The following is a 21,861-nucleotide window of genomic DNA, read 5'->3' on the forward strand; positions in this document are numbered from 1 at the left end:
ATGCATCCCTATGGGAAAAAGTTTATCTCACAAAAATCACAATTACACACCCGATAGAGCCCCAAAAAGTTATTTTTAATAACATTCCCCCCTAAATAAAGGTTATCCCTAGCTATCCCTGCCTGTACAGCTATCCCTGTCTCATAGTCACAAAGTTCACATTCTCATATGACCCGGATTTGAAATCCACTATTCGTCTAAAATGGAGGTCACCTGATTTCGGCAGCCAATGACTTTTTCCAATTTTTTTCAATGCCCCCAGTGTCGTAGTTCCTGTCCCACCTCCCCTGCGCTGTTATTGGTGCAAAAAAGGCGCCAGGGAAGGTGGGAGGGGAATCGAATTTTGGCGCACTTTACCACGTGGTGTTCGATTCGATTCGAACATTGCGAACACCCTGATATCCGATCGAACATGTGTTCGATAGAACACTGTTCGCTCATCTCTAGTATAGACTCCAGTAAATATGCATCATATGTACATTTTCCAGAGGGCAAATTTTTCCTCACATAATCATTGATAATTATTAGAGATGAGCGAACACTAAAATGTTCGAGGTTCGAAATTCGAATCGAACAGCCGCTCACTGTTCGTGTGTTCGAACGGGTTTCGAACCCCATTATAGTCTATGGGGAACATATACTCGTTAAGGGGGAAACCCAAATCCGTGTCTGGAGGGTCACCAAGTCCACTATGACACCACAGGAAATGATGCCAACACCTCTGGAATGACACTGGGACAGCAGGGGAAGCATGTCTGGGGGCATCTAACACACCAAAGACCCTCTATTACCCCAACATCACAGCCTAACAACTACACACTTTACACACTCAATACCACCTCTCTGACAGTAGGAAAACACCTTGAAACATGTGTATTTGGCACTTGAAGTGAGGAGAGCTTGTCACCAGCAGTGAATTTGGCCCTTGTAGTAAGTTGAGGTTGGCACCAACATTTGTTTTGAAAATCAGGGTGGATTGAGCCTCTAACCAGCAGAGTTTGGGCAAATTCATGGTGGAGGGAGCCTCTAAAAACCCCAGTTTGGACCAATTCATGGTGGAGGGAGCCTCTAAAAACCCCAGTTTGGACCAATTCATGGTGGAGGGAGCCTCTAAAAAACCCAGTTTGGACCAATTCATGGTGGAGGGAGCCTCTAAACAGCCCAGTTTGGGCAAATTCATGGTGGAGGAAGCCTCTAACCAGCCCAGTTTGGGCAAATTCATGGTGGAGGGAGCCTCTAAACAGCCCAGTTTGGGCAAATTCATGGTGGAGGGAGCCTCTAACCAGCCCAGTTTGGACCAATTCATGGTGGAGGGAGCCTCTAAAAACCCCAGTTTGGACCAATTCATGGTGGAGGGAGCCTCTAAAAACCCCAGTTTGGACCAATTCATGGTGGAGGGAGCCTCTAAAAACCCCAATTTGGACCAATTCATGGTGGAGGGAGCCTCTAACCAGCCCAGTTTGGACCAATTCATGGTGGAGGGAGCCTCTAACCAGCCCAGTTTGGGCAAATTCATGGTGGAGGGAGCCTCTAAAAACCCCAATTTGGACCAATTCATGGTGGAGGGAGCCTCTAAACAGCCCAGTTTGGGCAAATTCATGGTGGAGGGAGCCTCTAAAAACCCCAGTTTGGACCAATTCATGGTGGAGGGAGCCTCTAAAAAACCCAGTTTGGACCAATTCATGGTGGAGGGAGCCTCTAACCAGCCCAGTTTGGACCAATTCATGGTGGAGGGAGCCTCTAAAAACCCCAATTTGGACCAATTCATGGTGGAGGGAGCCTCTAACCAGCCCAGTTTGGACCAATTCATGGTGGAGGGAGCCTCTAAACAGCCCAGTTTGGGCAAATTCATGGTGGAGGGAGCCTCTAAAAACCCCAGTTTGGACCAATTCATGGTGGAGGGAGCCTCTAAAAACCCCAGTTTGGACCAATTCATGGTGGAGGGAGCCTCTAAAAACCCCAGTTTGGACCAATTCATGGTGGAGGGAGCCTCTAAAAACCCCAGTTTGGACCAATTCATGGTGGAGGGAGCCTCTAACCAGCCCAGTTTGGACCAATTCATGGTGGAGGGAGCCTCTAACCAGCCCAGTTTGGGCAAATTCATGGTGGAGGGAGCCTCTAACCAGCCCAGTTTGGACCAATTCATGGTGGAGGGAGCCTCTAAAAACCCCAGTTTGGACCAATTCATGGTGGAGGGAGCCTCTAAAAACCCCAGTTTGGACCAATTCATGGTGGAGGGAGCCTCTAAAAACCCCAGTTTGGACCAATTCATGCTGGAGGGAGCCTCTAAACAGCCCAGTTTGGGCAAATTCATGGTGGAGGGAGCCTCTAAAAACCCCAGTTTGGACCAATTCATGGTGGAGGGAGCCTCTAAAAACCCCAATTTGGACCAATTCATGGTGGAGGGAGCCTCTAAACAGCCCAGTTTGGGCAAATTCATGGTGGAGGGAGCCTCTAAAAACCCCAGTTTGGACCAATTCATGGTGGAGGGAGCCTCTAAAAAACCCAGTTTGGACCAATTCATGGTGGAGGGAGCCTCTAACCAGCCCAGTTTGGACCAATTCATGGTGGAGGGAGCCTCTAAACAGCCCAGTTTGGGCAAATTCATGGTGGAGAGAGCCTCTAACCAGCCCAGTTTGGACCAATTCATGGTGGAGGGAGCCTCTAAAAACCCCAGTTTGGACCAATTCATGGTGGAGGGAGCCTCTAAAAACCCCAGTTTGGACCAATTCATGGTGGAGGGAGCCTCTAAAAACCCCAGTTTGGACCAATTCATGGTGGAGGGAGCCTCTAAACAGCCCAGTTTGGACCAATTCATGGTGGAGGGAGCCTCTAAAAACCCCAATTTAGACCAATTCATGGTGGAGGGAGCCTCTAACCAGCCCAGTTTGGACCAATTCATGGTGGAGGGAGCCTCTAACAGCCCAGTTTGGGCAAATTCATGGTGGAGGGAGCCTCTAACCAGCCCAGTTTGGGCAAATTCATGGTGGAGGGAGCCTCTAACCAGCCCAGTTTGGACCAATTCATGGTGGAGGGAGCCTCTAAAAACCCCAGTTTGGACCAATTCATGGTGGAGGGAGCCTCTAAAAACCCCAGTTTGGACCAATTCATGGTGGAGGGAGCCTCTAAAAACCCCAGTTTGGACCAATTCATGCTGGAGGGAGCCTCTAAACAGCCCAGTTTGGGCAAATTCATGGTGGAGGGAGCCTCTAAAAACCCCAGTTTGGACCAATTCATGGTGGAGGGAGCCTCTAAAAACCCCAATTTGGACCAATTCATGGTGGAGGGAGCCTCTAAACAGCCCAGTTTGGGCAAATTCATGGTGGAGGGAGCCTCTAAACAGCCCAGTTTGGACCAATTCATGGTGGAGGGAGCCTCTAAAAACCCCAGTTTGGACCAATTCATGGTGGAGGGAGCCTCTAAAAACCCCAGTTTGGACCAATTCATGGTGGAGGGAGCCTCTAAAAACCCCAGTTTGGACCAATTCATGGTGGAGGGAGCCTCTAAAAACCCCAGTTTGGACCAATTCATGGTGGAGGGAGCCTCTAAAAACCCCAGTTTGGACCAATTCATGGTGGAGGGAGCCTCTAAAAACCCCAGTTTGGACCAATTCATGGTGGAGGGAGCCTCTAAAAACCCCAGTTTGGACCAATTCATGGTGGAGGGAGCCTCTAAACAGCCCAGTTTGGACCAATTCATGGTGGAGGGAGCCTCTAAAAACCCCAATTTAGACCAATTCATGGTGGAGGGAGCCTCTAACCAGCCCAGTTTGGACCAATTCATGGTGGAGGGAGCCTCTAACAGCCCAGTTTGGGCAAATTCATGGTGGAGGGAGCCTCTAAAAACCCCAATTTGGACCAATTCATGGTGGAGGGAGCCTCTAAACAGCCCAGTTTGGGCAAATTCATGGTGGAGGGAGCCTCTAAAAACCCCAGTTTGGACCAATTCATGGTGGAGGGAGCCTCTAACCAGCCCAGTTTGGGCAAATTCATGGTGGAGGGAGCCTCTAACCAGCAGAGTTGTGGGAAAGCAGGGTGGAGGGAGCCTCTAACCAGCAGAGTTGGTGGAAATCAGGGTGGAGGGAGCCTCTAACCAGCAGAGTTGGGGGAAATCATGTTGGAGGGAGCCTAGTATTAGCAGAATTGTGCAACGCTTATGGTGGATGAGTATGAGGATGCGGAGGAATTGGAGAGGTTGAGTACAGACATGGAGTTTCATGTTGGGGTGCTTTACACAGGTGGGCACAAAAATGAAGGCTCTATCCAGTGGTGGTTCATTTTTATCAAAGTGAGCCGGTCGGCACTCTCAGCTGACAGACGGGTGCGCTTGTCAGTGATGATGCCACCGGCTGCACTGAACACCCTCTCAGATAGGACGCTGGCGGCAGGACAGGACAGCACCTCCAAGGCATATAGGGCAAGTTCAAGCCACAGGTCCAACTTCGACACCCAATACGTGTAGGGCGCAGAGGGGTCGGAGAGGACAGGGCTGTGGTCGGAAAGGTATTCCCGCAACATGCGCCTATACTTCTCACGACTGGTGACACTAGGACCCTCTGTGGCGGCACTTTGGCGAGGGGGTGCCATCAAGGTGTCCCAGACCTTAGACAGTGTGCCCCTCGTTTGTGTGGACCGGTGAGAACTTGGTCGCCTACTGGAGGAACTGTCCTCCCTGCCGCCAATGTCACATGCTGGAAACATCTCCATCATATTCTGCACCAATTGCCTGTGGCAAGCATTGATGCGATTGGCCCTCCCCTCTACCGGAATAAAAGACGAGATGTTGTTTTTATACCGGGGGTCAAGGATAGCAAAGATCCAGTACTGGTTGTCCTCCATGATTTTGACAATATGCTTGTCGGTTGTAAAGCACCCCAACATGAACTCAGCCATGTCTGCCACAGTGTTAGTTGGCATGACTCCTCTGGCCCCACCGGAAAGTTCAATCTCCATTTCCTCCTCATCCTCCATGTCTACCCATCCGCGCTGCAACAATGGGACGATTCGAAGTTGCCCGGAAGCCTCCTGTATCACCATCACATCATCGGACAACTCTTCTTCCTCCTCCTCCTCCTCCTCCTCCTCCATTAAACGCGATGAAGCGGACAGATGTGTGGACCTACTCTCCAGCTGTGACGGATCGGATGCTATCCCTGACTCCTCTGTGTGATCTGAGTTATCCCTGATGTCAATCAGGGATTCTCTCAGAACACACAAGAGCGGGATTGTAAGGCTCACCATCGCATCCTCAGAGCTCACCCTCCTTGTGGACTCCTCAAACACCCGTAGGATGTCACAAAGGTCTCTCATCCATGGCCACTCATGGATGAGAAACTGAGGCAGCTGACTTTGTGGCACCCTAGGGTTTTGTAGCTGGTATTCCATCAAAGGTCTCTGCTGCTCAACCACTCTATTCAACATCTGAAACGTTGAGTTCCAGCGTGTGGGGACGTCGCACAAAAGCCGGTGTTGTGGCACATGCAGGCGTTGCTGGAGAGATTTTAAGCTAGCAGCGGCTACTGTCGACTTGCGAAAGTGGGCGCACATGCGCCGCACTTTCACCAGTAGCTCTGGAACATTGGGGTAGCTCTTTAGGAAACGTTGCACCACTAGGTTGAAGACGTGGGCCAGGCATGGAACATGTTGGAGTCCGGCAAGCTCCAGAGCTGCTACCAGGTTCCGGCCGTTATCACAAACGACCATGCCTGGGCCCAGGTGCAGCGGCTCAAACCATATTGCCGTCTCATCGAGGAGGGCATCCCTCACCTCGGAGGCAGTGTGCTGTCTGTCCCCCAAGCTGATCAGCTTCAGCACAGCCTGCTGACGTCTACCAACGCCAGTGCTGCAACGTTTCCAACTCATAGCTGGGGTCAATCTAACAGCGGAGGAGGAGGCGGTGGCGGAGGAGGAGGCGGTAGAGGAGGAGGAGGAGGGGGGTGTTCTTCTCGTGTCCCTGCCAGGAATGTTAGGCGGGGAGACGAGGTACACCGGGCCAGTTTGGGAAGCAGTCCCAGCCTCAACTACATTCACCCAGTGTGCCGTCAGTGAAATGTAGCGTCCCTGTCCGCATGCACTTGTCCACGCGTCGGTGGTCAAGTGGACCTTTGTGCAAAGCGCGGAACTAAGGGCCCGCCTGATGTTGAGTGACACGTGCTGGTGCAAGGCGGGGACGGCACACCGGGAGAAGTAGTGACGGCTAGGGACGGCATAGCGAGGTGCCGCAGTTGCCATCAGGTCCAGGAAGGCGGGAGTTTCAACAAGCCGGAACGCCAACATCTCCTGGGCCAGCAGTTTAGCGATGTTGGCGTTCAAGGCTTGCGCGTGTGGGTGGTTAGCAGTGTATTTCTGCCGCCGCTCCAATGTCTGAGAGATGGTGGGTTGTTGTAAAGAAGCGCCTGATGGTGCCTTTGATGGTGCAGGAGAAGGAGATAAGACAGGAACAGGGGAGGATGAGGAAGAAGTCAACAAAGTGGCGGAGGCAGATGAAGTGGTGTCCTGGCTCGTCCTCTGGAGTGCATCGCCAGCACAGTCAGCAGTGGCAGTGGCAGAGGCAGTGGCAGTGGCGTGAACGGCAGGCGGCCTTTGTCCTGCCGTTGCTGCCTGCCACTGATTCCAGTGCTTGGATTCCAAATGACGGCGCATTGAAGTGGTGGACAGGTTGCTCTTCTCAGAGCCCCTAATCAATTTCGAGAGGCAAATTGTGCAGACAACACTATATCTGTCCTCGGCGCATTCCTTGAAAAAACTCCACACCTTCGAGAAACGTGCCCTCGAGGTGGGAGTTTTTCGGGGCTGGGTACGAACTGGAACATCTTGGGAGATTCCGGGTGTGGCCTGGCTTCGCCTAAGCTGCTGACCTCTGCCTCTGCCTCTAGCTACCCTTTTTGGTGCTGCACTTGCCTCAACATCCACACTACTTTCCCCGCTTGACATCCCCCCTGTCCAGGTCGGGTCAGTGTCCTCATCATCCACCACTTCCTCTTCCAACTCCTGTCTCATCTCCTCCTCCCGCACAATGCGCCGGTCAACTGGATGCCCTGACGGCAACTGCGTCACATCATCGTCGATGAGGGTGGGTTGCTGGTCATCCACCACCAAATCGAATGGAGATGGAGGAGACTCTAGTGTTTGAGCATCTGGACACAGATGCTCCTCTGTTAGGTTCGTGGAATCGTGACGTGGAGAGGCAGGTTGAGGGACAATGAAAGGAGCGGAGAACAGCTCTGGGGAGCAGGGACAGTTGGGGTTATTGTTCTGTGAAGCTTGGGAATTTTGGGAGGAAGGAGGACAAGACTGTTGGGTAATAGGAGGAGAGGAGGCAGAGTCTGACTGGCTGCTGGACAATGTGCTGTAAGCGTTCTCTGACAGCCATTGCAAGACCTGTTCCTGGTTCTCGGGCCTACTAAGGTTTGTACCCTGCAGTTTAGTTAATGTGGCAAGCAACCCTGGCACTGTGGAGTGGCGCAATGCTTGCTGCCCCACAGGAGTAGGCACGGGACGCCCTGTGGCTTCACTGCTACCTTGCTCCCCAGAACCATTCCCCCGACCTTGCCCACGGCCTCGTCCACGTCCCTTTCCGGGAGCCTTGCGCATTTTGAATTCCCAGTTAGAAATTGGCACTATATACCAGTAGCAAAAATTGTGGGTGCACGTAACCCCAATATATTCTTTGAATTCCCAGTCAGACAATGGCACTATATACCAGTAGCAAGAAATGAGGGTATTTATAACCCCAATATATTCTTTGAATTACCAGTCAGAAACTGGCACTATATGGCAGTAGCAAGAAATGAGGGTATTTGTAACCCCAATATATTCTTTGAATTCCCAGTCAGAAACTGGCACTGTATACCAGTAGTAAAAATTGTGGGTGCACGTAACCCCAATATATTCTTTGAATTCCCAGTCAGACAATGGCACTATATACCAGTAGCAAGAAATGAGGGTATTTATAACCCCAATATATTCTTTGAATTCCCAGTCAGAAACTGGCACTATATGGCAGTAGCAAGAAATGAGGGTATTTATAACCCCAATATATTCTTTGAATTCCCAGTCAGACAATGGCACTGTATACCAGTAGTAAAAATTGTGGGTGCACGTAACCCCAATATATTCTTTGAATTACCAGTCAGAAACTGGCACTATATGGCAGTAGCAAGAAATGAGGGTATTTGTAACCCCAATATATTCTTTGAATTCCCAGTCAGAAACTGGCACTGTATACCAGTAGTAAAAATTGTGGGTGCACGTAACCCCAATATATTCTTTGAATTCCCAGTCAGACAATGGCACTATATACCAGTAGCAAGAAATGAGGGTATTTATAACCCCAATATATTCTTTGAATTACCAGTCAGAAACTGGCACTATATGGCAGTAGCAAGAAATGAGGGTATTTGTAACCCCAATATATTCTTTGAATTCCCAGTCAGAAACTGGCACTGTATACCAGTAGTAAAAATTGTGGGTGCACGTAACCCCAATATATTCTTTGAATTACCAGTCAGAAACTGGCACTATATGGCAGTAGCAAGAAATGAGGGTATTTGTAACCCCAATATATTCTTTGAATTCCCAGTCAGAAACTGGCACTGTATACCAGTAGTAAAAATTGTGGGTGCACGTAACCCCAATATATTCTTTGAATTCCCAGTCAGACAATGGCACTATATACCAGTAGCAAGAAATGAGGGTATTTATAACCCCAATATATTCTTTGAATTACCAGTCAGAAACTGGCACTATATGGCAGTAGCAAGAAATGAGGGTAATTGTAACCCCAATATATTCTTTGAATTCCCAGTCAGAAACTGGCACTGTATAGCAGTAGTAAAAATTGTGGGTGCACGTAACCCCAATATATTCTTTGAATTACCAGTCAGAAACTGGCACTATATGGCAGTAGCAAGAAATGAGGGTATTTGTAACCCCAATATATTCTTTGAATTCCCAGTCAGAAACTGGCACTGTATACCAGTAGTAAAAATTGTGGGTGCACGTAACCCCAATATATTCTTTGAATTCCCAGTCAGACAATGGCACTATATACCAGTAGCAAGAAATGAGGGTATTTATAACCCCAATATATTCTTTGAATTCCCAGTCAGACAATGGCACTGTATACCAGTAGTAAAAATTGTGGGTGCACGTAACCCCAATATATTCTTTGAATTCCCAGTCAGACAATGGCACTATATACCAGTAGCAAGAAATGAGGGTATTTATAACCCCAATATATTCTTTGAATTCCCAGTCAGACAATGGCACTGTATACCAGTAGTAAAAATTGTGGGTGCACGTAACCCCAATATATTCTTTGAATTCCCAGTCGGAAACTGGCACTATATGGCAGTAGCAAGAAATGAGGGTATTTGTAACCCCAATATATTCTTTGAATTCCCAGTCAGAAACTGGCACTGTATACCAGTAGTAAAAATTGTGGGTGCACGTAACCCCAATATATTCTTTGAATTCCCAGTCAGACAATGGCACTATATACCAGTAGCAAGAAATGAGGGTATTTATAACCCCAATATATTCTTTGAATTACCAGTCAGAAACTGGCACTATATGGCAGTAGCAAGAAATGAGGGTATTTATAACCCCAATATATTCTTTGAATTCCCAGTCAGAAACTGGCACTGTATACCAGTAGTAAAAATTGTGGGTGCACGTAACCCCAATATATTCTTTGAATTCCCAGTCAGACAATGGCACTATATGGCAGTAGCAAAAATAGTGGGTGTATATAGCCCCAATTCTATTGCTAGGGGACTTGCAGGGTATTTCTGGGGTGAAGGTGGGGGGGCACACCGTTGGAACGGGTATCGGGGGTATATATCGGGTATACGGGAATACACTGACAGTGTATTCCATTCAGGATCCTGGGAAAGCTGGGTTGCGGCGATTGAGCCCGTCAGTGCCACGTTACACTGACAAGCTTCTCCCTGGAATTTAGCTCTTACAAGAGCTGTTGTGGTTGTCTTCTCCTTCCTATCCTAGCCTGTCCCTGCCTACCCAGAATCTAAGCCCTAGCTAGCTGGACGGAAACCTCCGTCCTCGGTGAATTGCAAGCTCAGAATGACGCGAACCTGGGCGGCGCTGTTCTTTTAAATTAGAGGTCACATGTTTTCGGCAGCCAATGGGTTTTGCCTACTTTTCTCAACGTCACCGGTGTCGTAGTTCCTGTCCCACCTACCCTGCGCTGTTATTGGAGCAAAAAAGGCGCCAGGGAAGGTGGGAGGGGAATCGAGTAATGGCGCACTTTACCACGCGGTGTTCGATTCGATTCGAACATGCCGAACAGCCTAATATCCGATCGAACATGAGTTCGATAGAACACTGTTCGCTCATCTCTAATAATTATGTTAATCAGTTTTTCCTTAGTCCTAACAGTCACACATGTTGGGATCACATCTTCCATCTTGTATTCTGTCAGCCATCTTGTGACCTTTTTCTTATATAAGCTTCATAAGGATGTCTGTTTAGAGTCTAAGAGACCCCTTTAGGGAATAAGGCGTGTGGAATGTTGATGGTTGGGTTATAACTCCTTATCTATTTGTGGTCATCTTTGAGGGTGGGTGTAGAAACTGGTTCAAATAACCTGTTGATCGTTAGCCCCAAGGCCGGAGTGGACCAGCATGTGATCATTATCTCTCTTGCTGTGATATACATCTAGAATTAGTGTAAGATGTTGATTTACACATAAATATCTCAGATTCTTCTTCATGTCATGAGAAAGGTCATCCCAGGTTGGAGTGTAATAATGAGATGCAGACCTTATCCAATAGTCATGTGCCACAGCTTATGTTATAACCAATCATGTCAAGTCCAACCTGCTTTTGTCTGTATAAATGCTACTCTCTGTAACAATAAATCAGAACTCTTTTGATACACCACCATCTTGTGTCTTAATCAGTTCTCCAGGCCTAGAAGAATGGCTGTAGTCCATCTAGGCCTGTTAATTAATTATTTAATTTGGAGCCCTGCAACATACTCCTATGAGGACCGTTTGATGTCCCCAACACACAATACTGGAGTATTTCTGCCCCTGTGTGCTGGCAGGACAGGCAGAAATTTTAATATAATTAATTGAACTAATTATCCCACCCTGTAAGAGGGCAAAAGAGACCTCCCCCCAAATGTCAATTATAATGAAATATGAAATATATAAATATATGTGAAATTTATAAATGAAATATAAGACATACAAGAGCGGAGCCTTGTGATGCTGTTAGGACTAAGAAAAAAAAGATTATTGATTGCCTTATATCCTATCAGCAGCACAGTAATGGGGACTTAGCAAGTAGACCCCTAGGGAAGGTTTTCTCACAGCACAGAGCTCAAGATAGAATGTCCAAATTTAATCTATATTGCTTAAGAAATGTTGAGTGAGAACTCCAAGATGCCACTGCACAAATCTATTCCAAAGGCACAGAACATCTTTCAGCACAAGATGTAGAGGCCGTCTGAGTGGAGTGCGCCCTAAGGAACTAAGGAGGTTCCAGATGCTGGGAAACAAAAGTCAGTTGAATGGTTTCACTAATCCACCTAGATAGAGTAGCTTCAGAGGATTTAAGACCTTTGTTCCTTCCTGAGTAGTTAATTAGATTTACCTAAAAGATAAAGAACAATCCAGGTGATTCTGAGACACCTGGCTAGATCTAAGGAGTCTAGTATACACTCTTGAGGAGTAGAAGGTCTAGGAAAATACAGGCAGATAAATTACCTGATTGATATTAGCTTGATAGGAAATATTAGGAATAATCCTGGAAGGATTCTCACTTGAGCTCTGTTTGTAAAAAAAAACCCCAAAATATAATGTTCTTCAGCCGAGAAGGCCTGAAGCTGTCTACTTTTTACCAAATACCCACCAGCAAAATGGCTATCTTAAGTAAAAGAAACTTACCTCCTCCAGGGGTTGAGAGGGGTGGGGGTGGGGGTGGGGGTTACATAGATCAGACAGATTGGTGGACAAATCCCACTAAGGACAGGGAGTTGAAATAGAAGGCATAGACCCAATGGCGTCCTTCAAGAATCACTTTATTAAAATCCTTTGAGACAAATGTTTGTCCAGACAGGCAAATAAGGATGTCACTTGCACCTTAAGAGTAGGAGGTTCTGATTCCCTTACTGGTACACTAAGAACTAAAGATTGGATTGGAGAAAACCTCTAGTAAATTCCTCGACTCATATGAACGAGTTAGGAAAACCAAGCTTTTCGGAAAGAATGATATGATGGCTATTGCCATGGCTTGGTCTTGTCTGATTTTAATCAATACCCTTAGTGTAATAAAAACTGGAGGGAATATACAGTGCCTTGTGAAAGTATTCGGCCCCCTTGAACTTTTCAACTTTTTGCCACATTTCAGGCTTCAAACATAAAGGTATCAAATGAAAATTTTTGGGGAGAAGAATCAACAAGTGGGACACAATTGTGAAGTGGAACAAAATTTATTGGATATTTTAAACTTTTTTAACAAAGAAAAAACTGAAAAATTGAGCGTGCAAAATTATTCGGCCCCCCTTGCGTTAATGCTTTTTAGTGCCACCTTTTGCTGCGATTACAGCTGCAAGTCGCTTGGAGTACGTCTTGTAGGGGATGAGGACATCAAACGGTCCTCATAAGAGTATGTTGCAGAGCTCCAAATTAAATAATTAATTAACAGGCCTAGATGGGCTACCACCCATTGGGCCTGGAGAAGCCACACAGACACGCAGGTGATTGTGTATCAAGTGAGTTCTGATTTATTATAAGAAAAAGGTAGTTTAAATACATTACAGACAAAGAGCTGGCTTGGCTATTCTAATCAGGTACAACACGATTGGTTATAGAGATATAAGACAAGCCTGGCACATGACTATTGGCTGAGGTCTGCATATCATTATTACACTCCAACCTGGGATGACCTTTCTCATGACATGAAAAAGAATCTAAGATATTTATGTGTAAGCCAACATCATACACTAGTTCTAGATGTATATCACAGAAAGAGAGATAATGATCACGTACTGGTCCGCTCCGGCCTTGGGGCTAACGACCAAACAGGTTATTTGAACCGGTTTCTACACCCACTCTCAAAGATGACCACAAATAGATAAGGAGTTATAACCCAACCATTAACATTCCACACGCCTTATCCCCTAAAGGGGTCTCTTAGACTCTAAACAGACATCCTTATGAAGCTTAGAACAGAAAATGCTTATAAAATGGCTGACAGAATACAAGATGGAAGATGTGATCCTAACAGTTCCCCCATTTTGAGATAATTGGATACAGGAATTCATATTTAGGTACTTCAGTGACTTAACATCTACTGCTGGACCTTTCCAGATTCCCCTCATATGTTCCTGTATTCCAAATTAATCTCAATCATAGTTCTGGCCTGTTATTTTCAGTCTGCTTTGTATTTTTCAAACACATAAACATAAGATTATACATTCACTTGCGTATACTATGTATCATTACTTCCTGTTGTGTTATGAAAACATCTATATAACATGACTGAGGCTAATATGGGGCTATGAGGACATATCCTACAGTCTGACACATTCAGATCTTCGTTCAAGATCATATGATGTTTAAAGAAAAAAAAAACTTATTGTCCCACTCATTGTCAAATGTTCTATGCAGGCTTATCGCCAGAATAATCTATAACAGTAATATCAGGAGAATCTTCATCGCTGTGTGTAGAGACTTCTTTGCAATGTGAAGCATGGACACAATTAGGCTTTCCGTCAAGTTTCATAGGAGTATTAGTAGTTAGCAGCACTTGGAGGGAATCATCAAATCTTGGTTCAAGAGGATTTCTCACGTGTCATCAATCTCTTGGTTCAAATGAATAGGTCCCATCCACTTAACTTAAAATCTGAGAGGGAGGAGAAAACTCAAAACTATACATTAGTCAGATGTTTTTGCCAAGACATCACATAGTCAGTCAGTACACCATAATACAACTCTAACCTAGGGGCTGACCCAAAGAAAGTTTGCTATGGGCTAAAACCAATTCTTCTGTCAGGAGGGTACCTTACAGAAAATACAAATACAAGTGACACTCTACATCTTTCAATAGCCGTCTACCTGCAGCCCACTTGTGATGGCTTTCTTCACCAGATATGCCCCAGGCCATCCTGAAGAGAAATCACTATACACACAAGCACGTACTTATACCGTCTCATCTTTAGTAGTTACTAAAGTTATAGTTATAGCATATAGTTATCCTGCAATCCCTGGAACAGGTACAAGGGCTCTGGGCATGGCTCAAAGACACTTTTCATTTACGACATGCCATGCAGGCTCACATATATCTGTCAGTAGTGATACTAAATCCTGCAGTCGCCCATCCTCCGCTCACCGGGTCACACATGGCTACTTCTACTCAAAGAAACTTTTCACTTTTCATGAACTCTGCTCAATCCGAAATACATACATTATTTTATTCATTATTTCACCTGTGAAATGTGTCCCTCTATCAGACTCTATCATCTCAGGTATCCCCAATCTACACACAAGCTCAGATATCAATTTCTTGGCAGTTACCTGTGTCGTTGCTCGGCTGATCCAACCTGAGAACAAATACACAGACCAACACATTTGTACGTTCAGATTCAGGCAATTGTATGTAATGGATACAGGGGTTTTGGTGTGCATGCGGTGTGTCTTAACTACCTGCCCTGGATTGTGTAGAGCACCTATGTGACATGCTTTTACGTGATTCCCTGCAGCCCTTCCAAAAGCTGAGGCAAACTATAGTTTACCCACTAATGACTCCATGGCATTTCAAGAGGCATGCACCTTACCGTGGGCCAAACCAGCCATTTGGGGGTACACTGATTTATCCCCCATTTTCACATTCCTTCACATTTTCTGGCACCAGCCTTTGTCCATTTCTCAATTTCCTCACCAGTCACCTTAGAGTACAGCCCCTTGGGGTCTGCTAGGTCAATGTCTCACCTGGTTGAGACCCTTCCATGGCAGTAGTGCCGCTGCTTACTCAGCCTTTCTATTTCCAATACTCTCAGGGTCTCTTCCCTTTGTGTGAGCTCTGACTTTTACAATTGCCAACTGCTTAGGGAGCAATATGGCCATATCTCAACTGACTTACTAAGTTTCCATTCTTAATTGGTTTGCCCTGTGCCATCAGGAAGTTCCTGGACCTCCATATTGGACCATAACCATGTGCAATGCCATACGCATACCTGGAGTCAGTGTAAATGTTTGCTGTGCTATCAGGCTTCTATAAGGTCAGCCTCTTATACTGACATGTGTGGTGGAAGGGCTTCTTATACTATGGTGTCATGTATAATGACTACAGCATACCCTGTATTCAAATTTGCCTTTTTCTGTTAGGTACCTGTAACCGTCCACAAACATCTCATAGTCAGGATTCTCCAATGGGGCGTCAGTGACATGACTGAAGCCGACTCTTCTGAGAGGAGTTTAAAAATATCTCATCTACTAAATATCTCATTATCTACTCCCCCCTTTTGAATCATGAACTCCTACTGGTATAAGAGTTGCAGGATTCAAAAGTCAAATAACGCTGAAATGAGATGTTTGAGGAGGATGTAGAGCAAATTCCATGCTGCTCTATCTTGCCAAAGAAATATGACATCTGTCTATCTGTGTGAGGATTGCCTTACCACCATTCTGATAGAGGAAAACACATCAGGTTCATGTCTGTCTATCTGTGGCACAAGAAAAATTAAAATTATCAACATATCATATCACAATAATATTCACTTAATCTCCCATAAAACATTTGTCTAATCTTTTTCATACACTGGTGGTTTTTGCTATCACTTCTTTTGTCTAATTAGATTTCCAGTGTCTCACTTTTAAGCTATACAAGGCAATACAATACTCTATTTGCCCTCAGCAGATATACAATAGAACTTTTGAGACCTAATTAAGACACTAATTAAGACACTGTAGCCTAAGGGTACAGCCATTGTAAGTGGCTGGCTGGCTAAAACTTGCCAAACCTGTATTCAGACTTATTTATACAGTCCTAAGTAAATTCAATTCTCTACAACTTCTAATTATTCCAGAATTACAACTAATTCATTAAATGCTCAAAATATATCAGCAGAGAAGGCAAAAACTTTAAGGGATCAATCTATCTCCCCCCTCCCCCGTCATAACAAGAATTTATACACAAAAACACATTACAGAGCAGATATCCGAGTGCCTTCTGATCTACTTAGTCAGATGTCTATCACCTTGTAGCAAACAATGCCGCAGAAATACCACTTTTGTTTTGTAAAACTATGATTTATCTTTTCCTGCGTGTACATTTTAAGATAGCTCACATGCATTGCCTACCCCTTTATGGTGCCTAATCCCATATCAGAAGGATCAATCTGAATAGAAATTATCGATAACATTTTACAAGTATTCGATACAACTTTTTCACAAAATAATTCCAGATTGTTAACATTCATGGGTTTATAGTATAAACTCATAACCAATAAACACTGAGTACCTAGTACATGTACATGGTATATCAAGTACATCTCATATTCACCAGAAGACATATATACTGTACATATATATATATTTTCAACGATGGAAAGGAACTCATATCTACTTGTCACCACCCTCTGTGGGACTATCAGTAGAGATGAGCGAACAGTGTTCTATCGAACTCATGTTCGATCGGATATTAGGCTGTTCGGCATGTTCGAATCGAATCGAACACCGCGTGGTAAAGTGCGCCATTACTCGATTCCCCTCCCACATTCCCTGGCGCCTTTTTTGCTCCAATAACAGCGCAGGGTAGGTGGGACAGGAACTACGACATCGGTGACGTTGAGAAAAGTAGGCAGAACCCATTGGCTGCCGAAAACATGTGACCTCTAATTTAAAAGAACAGCGCCGCCCAGGTTCGCGTCATTCTGAGCTTGCAATTCACCGAGGACGGAGGTTTCCGTCCAGCTAGCTAGGGCTTAGATTCTGGGTAGGCAGGGACAGGCTAGGATAGGAAGGAGAAGACAACCACAACAGCTCTTGTAAGAGCTAAATTCCAGGGAGAAGCTTGTCAGTGTAACGTGGCACTGACGGGCTCAATCGCCGCAACCCAGCTTTCCCAGGATCCTGAATGGAATACACTGTCAGTGTATTCCCGTATACCCGATATATACCCCCGATACCCGTTCCAACGGTGTGCCCCCCCACCTTCACCCCAGAAATACCCTGCAAGTCCCCTAGCAATAGAATTGGGGCTATATACACCCACTATTTTTGCTACTGCCATATAGTGCCATTGTCTGACTGGGAATTCAAAGAATATATTGGGGTTACGTGCACCCACAATTTTTACTACTGGTATACAGTGCCAGTTTCTGACTGGGAATTCAAAGAATATATTGGGGTTATAAATACCCTCATTTCTTGCTACTGGTATATAGTGCCATTGTCTGACTGGGAATTCAAAGAATATATTGGGGTTACGTGCACCCACAATTTTTACTACTGGTATACAGTGCCAGTTTCTGACTGGGAATTCAAAGAATATATTGGGGTTACAAATACCCTCATTTCTTGCTACTGCCATATAGTGCCAGTTTCTGACTGGTAATTCAAAGAATATATTGGGGTTACGTGCACCCACAATTTTTACTACTGGTATACAGTGCCAGTTTCTGACTGGGAATTCAAAGAATATATTGGGGTTATAAATACCCTCATTTCTTGCTACTGCCATATAGTGCCAGTTTCTGACTGGGAATTCAAAGAATATATTGGGGTTACGTGCACCCACAATTTTTACTACTGGTATACAGTGCCAGTTTCTGACTGGGAATTCAAAGAATATATTGGGGTTACGTGCACCCACAATTTTTACTACTGGTATACAGTGCCAGTTTCTGACTGGTAATTCAAAGAATATATTGGGGTTACGTGCACCCACAATTTTTACTACTGGTATACAGTGCCATTGTCTGACTGGGAATTCAAAGAATATATTGGGGTTATAAATACCCTCATTTCTTGCTACTGCCATATAGTGCCAGTTTCTGACTGGGAATTCAAAGAATATATTGGGGTTACGTGCACCCACAATTTTTACTACTGGTATACAGTGCCATTGTCTGACTGGGAATTCAAAGAATATATTGGGGTTATAAATACCCTCATTTCTTGCTACTGGTATATAGTGCCATTGTCTGACTGGGAATTCAAAGAATATATTGGGGTTATGTGCACCCACAATTTTTACTACTGGTATACAGTGCCAGTTTCTGACTGGGAATTCAAAGAATATATTGGGGTTACATGCACCCACAATTTTTACTACTGGTATACAGTGCCAGTTTCTGACTGGGAATTCAAAGAATATATTGGGGTTACGTGCACCCACAATTTTTACTACTGGTATACAGTGCCAGTTTCTGACTGGGAATTCAAAGAATATATTGGGGTTATAAATACTCTCATTTCTTGCTACTGCCATATAGAGCCAGTTTCTGACTGGTAATTCAAAGAATATATTGGGGTTACGTGCACCCACAATTTTTACTACTGGTATACAGTGCCAGTTTCTGACTGGGAATTCAAAGAATATATTGGGGTTACGTGCACCCACAATTTTTACTACTGGTATACAGTGCCAGTTTCTGACTGGGAATTCAAAGAATATATTGGGGTTACGTGCACCCACAATTTTTACTACTGGTATACAGTGCCAGTTTCTGACTGGGAATTCAAAGAATATATTGGGGTTACGTGCACCCACAATTTTTACTACTGGTATACAGTGCCAGTTTCTGACTGGGAATTCAAAGAATATATTGGGGTTACGTGCACCCACAATTTTTACTACTGGTATACAGTGCCAGTTTCTGACTGGGAATTCAAAGAATATATTGGGGTTATAAATACCCTCATTTCTTGCTACTGCCATATAGTGCCAGTTTCTGACTGGGAATTCAAAGAATATATTGGGGTTACGTGCACCCACAATTTTTACTACTGGTATACAGTGCCATTGTCTGACTGGGAATTCAAAGAATATATTGGGGTTATAAATACCCTCATTTCTTGCTACTGGTATATAGTGCCATTGTCTGACTGGGAATTCAAAGAATATATTGGGGTTACGTGCACCCACAATTTTTACTACTGGTATACAGTGCCAGTTTCTGACTGGTAATTCAAAGAATATATTGGGGTTACGTGCACCCACAATTTTTACTACTGGTATACAGTGCCAGTTTCTGACTGGGAATTCAAAGAATATATTGGGGTTACGTGCACCCACAATTTTTACTACTGGTATACAGTGCCAGTTTCTGACTGGGAATTCAAAGAATATATTGGGGTTACGTGCACCCACAATTTTTACTACTGGTATACAGTGCCAGTTTCTGACTGGGAATTCAAAGAATATATTGGGGTTATAAATACCCTCATTTCTTGCTACTGCCATATAGTGCCATTGTCTGACTGGGAATTCAAAGAATATATTGGGGTTACGTGCATCCACAATTTTTACTACTGGTATACAGTGCCAGTTTCTGACTGGGAATTCAAAGAATATATTGGGGTTACGTGCACCCACAATTTTTACTACTGGTATACAGTGCCAGTTTCTGACTGGTAATTCAAAGAATATATTGGGGTTACGTGCACCCACAATTTTTACTACTGGTATACAGTGCCATTGTCTGACTGGGAATTCAAAGAATATATTGGGGTTATAAATACCCTCATTTCTTGCTACTGCTATATAGTGCCAGTTTCTGACTGGGAATTCAAAGAATATATTGGGGTTACGTGCACCCACAATTTTTACTACTGGTATACAGTGCCATTGTCTGACTGGGAATTCAAAGAATATATTGGGGTTATAAATACCCTCATTTCTTGCTACTGGTATATAGTGCCATTGTCTGACTGGGAATTCAAAGAATATATTGGGGTTACGTGCACCCACAATTTTTACTACTGGTATACAGTGCCAGTTTCTGACTGGGAATTCAAAGAATATATTGGGGTTATAAATACCCTCATTTCTTGCTACTGGTATATAGTGCCATTGTCTGACTGGGAATTCAAAGAATATATTGGGGTTACGTGCACCCACAATTTTTACTACTGGTATACAGTGCCATTGTCTGACTGGGAATTCAAAGAATATATTGGGGTTATAAATACCCTCATTTCTTGCTACTGCCATATAGTGTCAGTTTCTGACTGGTAATTCAAAGAATATATTGGGGTTATAAATACCCTCATTTCTTGCTACTGGTATATAGTGCCATTGTCTGACTGGGAATTCAAAGAATATATTGGGGTTACGTGCACCCACAATTTTTGCTACTGGTATATAGTGCCAATTTCTAACTGGGAATTCAAAATGCGCAAGGCTCCCGGAAAGGGACGTGGACGAGGCCGTGGGCGAGGTCGGGGGAATGGTTCTGGGGAGCAAGGTAGCAGTGAAGCCACAGGGCGTCCCGTGCCTACTCCTGTGGGGCAGCAAGCATTGCGCCACTCCACAGTGCCAGGGTTGCTTGCCACATTAACTAAACTGCAGGGTACAAACCTTAGTAGGCCCGAGAACCAGGAACAGGTCTTGCAATGGCTGTCAGAGAACGCTTACAGCACATTGTCCAGCAGCCAGTCAGACTCTGCCTCCTCTCCTCCTATTACCCAACAGTCTTGTCCTCCTTCCTCCCAAAATTCCCAAGCTTCACAGAACAATAACCCCAACTGTCCCTGCTCCCCAGAGCTGTTCTCCGCTCCTTTCATTGTCCCTCAACCTGCCTCTCCACGTCACGATTCCACGAACCTAACAGAGGAGCATCTGTGTCCAGATGCTCAAACACTAGAGTCTCCTCCATCTCCGTTCGATTTGGTGGTGGATGACCAGCAACCCACCCTCATCGACGATGATGTGACGCAGTTGCCGTCAGGGCATCCAGTTGACCGGCGCATTGTGCGGGAGGAGGAGACGAGACAGGAGTTGGAAGAGGAAGTGGTGGATGATGAGGACACTGACCCGACCTGGACAGGTGGGATGTCAAGCGGGGAAAGTAGTGTGGATGTTGAGGCAGGTGCAGCACCAAAAAGGGTAGCTAGAGGCAGAGGCAGAGGTCAGCAGCTTAGGCGAAGCCAGGCCACACCCGGAATCTCCCAAGATGTTCCAGTTCGTACCCAGCCCCGAAAAACTCCCACCTCGAGGGCACGTTTCTCGAAGGTGTGGAGTTTTTTCAAGGAATGCGCCGAGGACAGATATAGTGTTGTCTGCACAATTTGCCTCTCGAAATTGATTAGGGGCTCTGAGAAGAGCAACCTGTCCACCACTTCAATGCGCCGTCATTTGGAATCCAAGCACTGGAATCAGTGGCAGGCAGCAACGGCAGGACAAAGGCCGCCTGCCGTTCACGCCACTGCCACTGCCTCTGCCACTGCCTCTGCCTCTGCCACTGCCACTGCCACTGCTGACTGTGCTGGCGATGCACTCCAGAGGACGAGCCAGGACACCACTTCATCTGCCTCCGCCACTTTGTTGACTTCTCCCTCATCCTCCCCTGTTCCTGTCTTATCTCCTTCTCCTGCAACATCAAAGGCACCATCAGGCGCTTCTTTACAACAACCCACCATCTCTCAGACATTGGAGCGGCAGCAGAAATACACTGCTAACCACCCACACGCGCAAGCCTTGAACGCCAACATCGCTAAACTGCTGGCCCAGGAGATGTTGGCGTTCCGGCTTGTTGAAACTCCCGCCTTCCTGGACCTGATGGCAACTGCGGCACCTCGCTATGCCGTCCCTAGCCGTCACTACTTCTCCCGGTGTGCCGTCCCCGCCTTGCACCAGCACGTGTCACTCAACATCAGGCGGGTCCTTAGTTC

At 45.5% G+C, this 21,861-nt stretch overlaps 1 protein-coding gene across 1 annotated transcript in view; it reads right to left on the minus strand.

Moving 5' to 3' along the window:
* Positions 1 to 21,861, minus strand: part of LOC142203618 (dynein axonemal heavy chain 3-like) — a 927,911-nt gene that overhangs the window by 447,163 nt on the left and 458,887 nt on the right. Inside the window, exon 41 of the mRNA XM_075274510.1 lies at positions 21,493 to 21,501. Coding sequence (XP_075130611.1) covers positions 21,493 to 21,501 — 9 coding nt within the window. The remainder of the gene's footprint in view (positions 1 to 21,492; positions 21,502 to 21,861) is intronic.

This window comes from Leptodactylus fuscus, chromosome 5 (assembly GCF_031893055.1).
Source record: "Leptodactylus fuscus isolate aLepFus1 chromosome 5, aLepFus1.hap2, whole genome shotgun sequence".
NCBI classification, from domain to species: Eukaryota; Metazoa; Chordata; class Amphibia; order Anura; family Leptodactylidae; genus Leptodactylus; species Leptodactylus fuscus.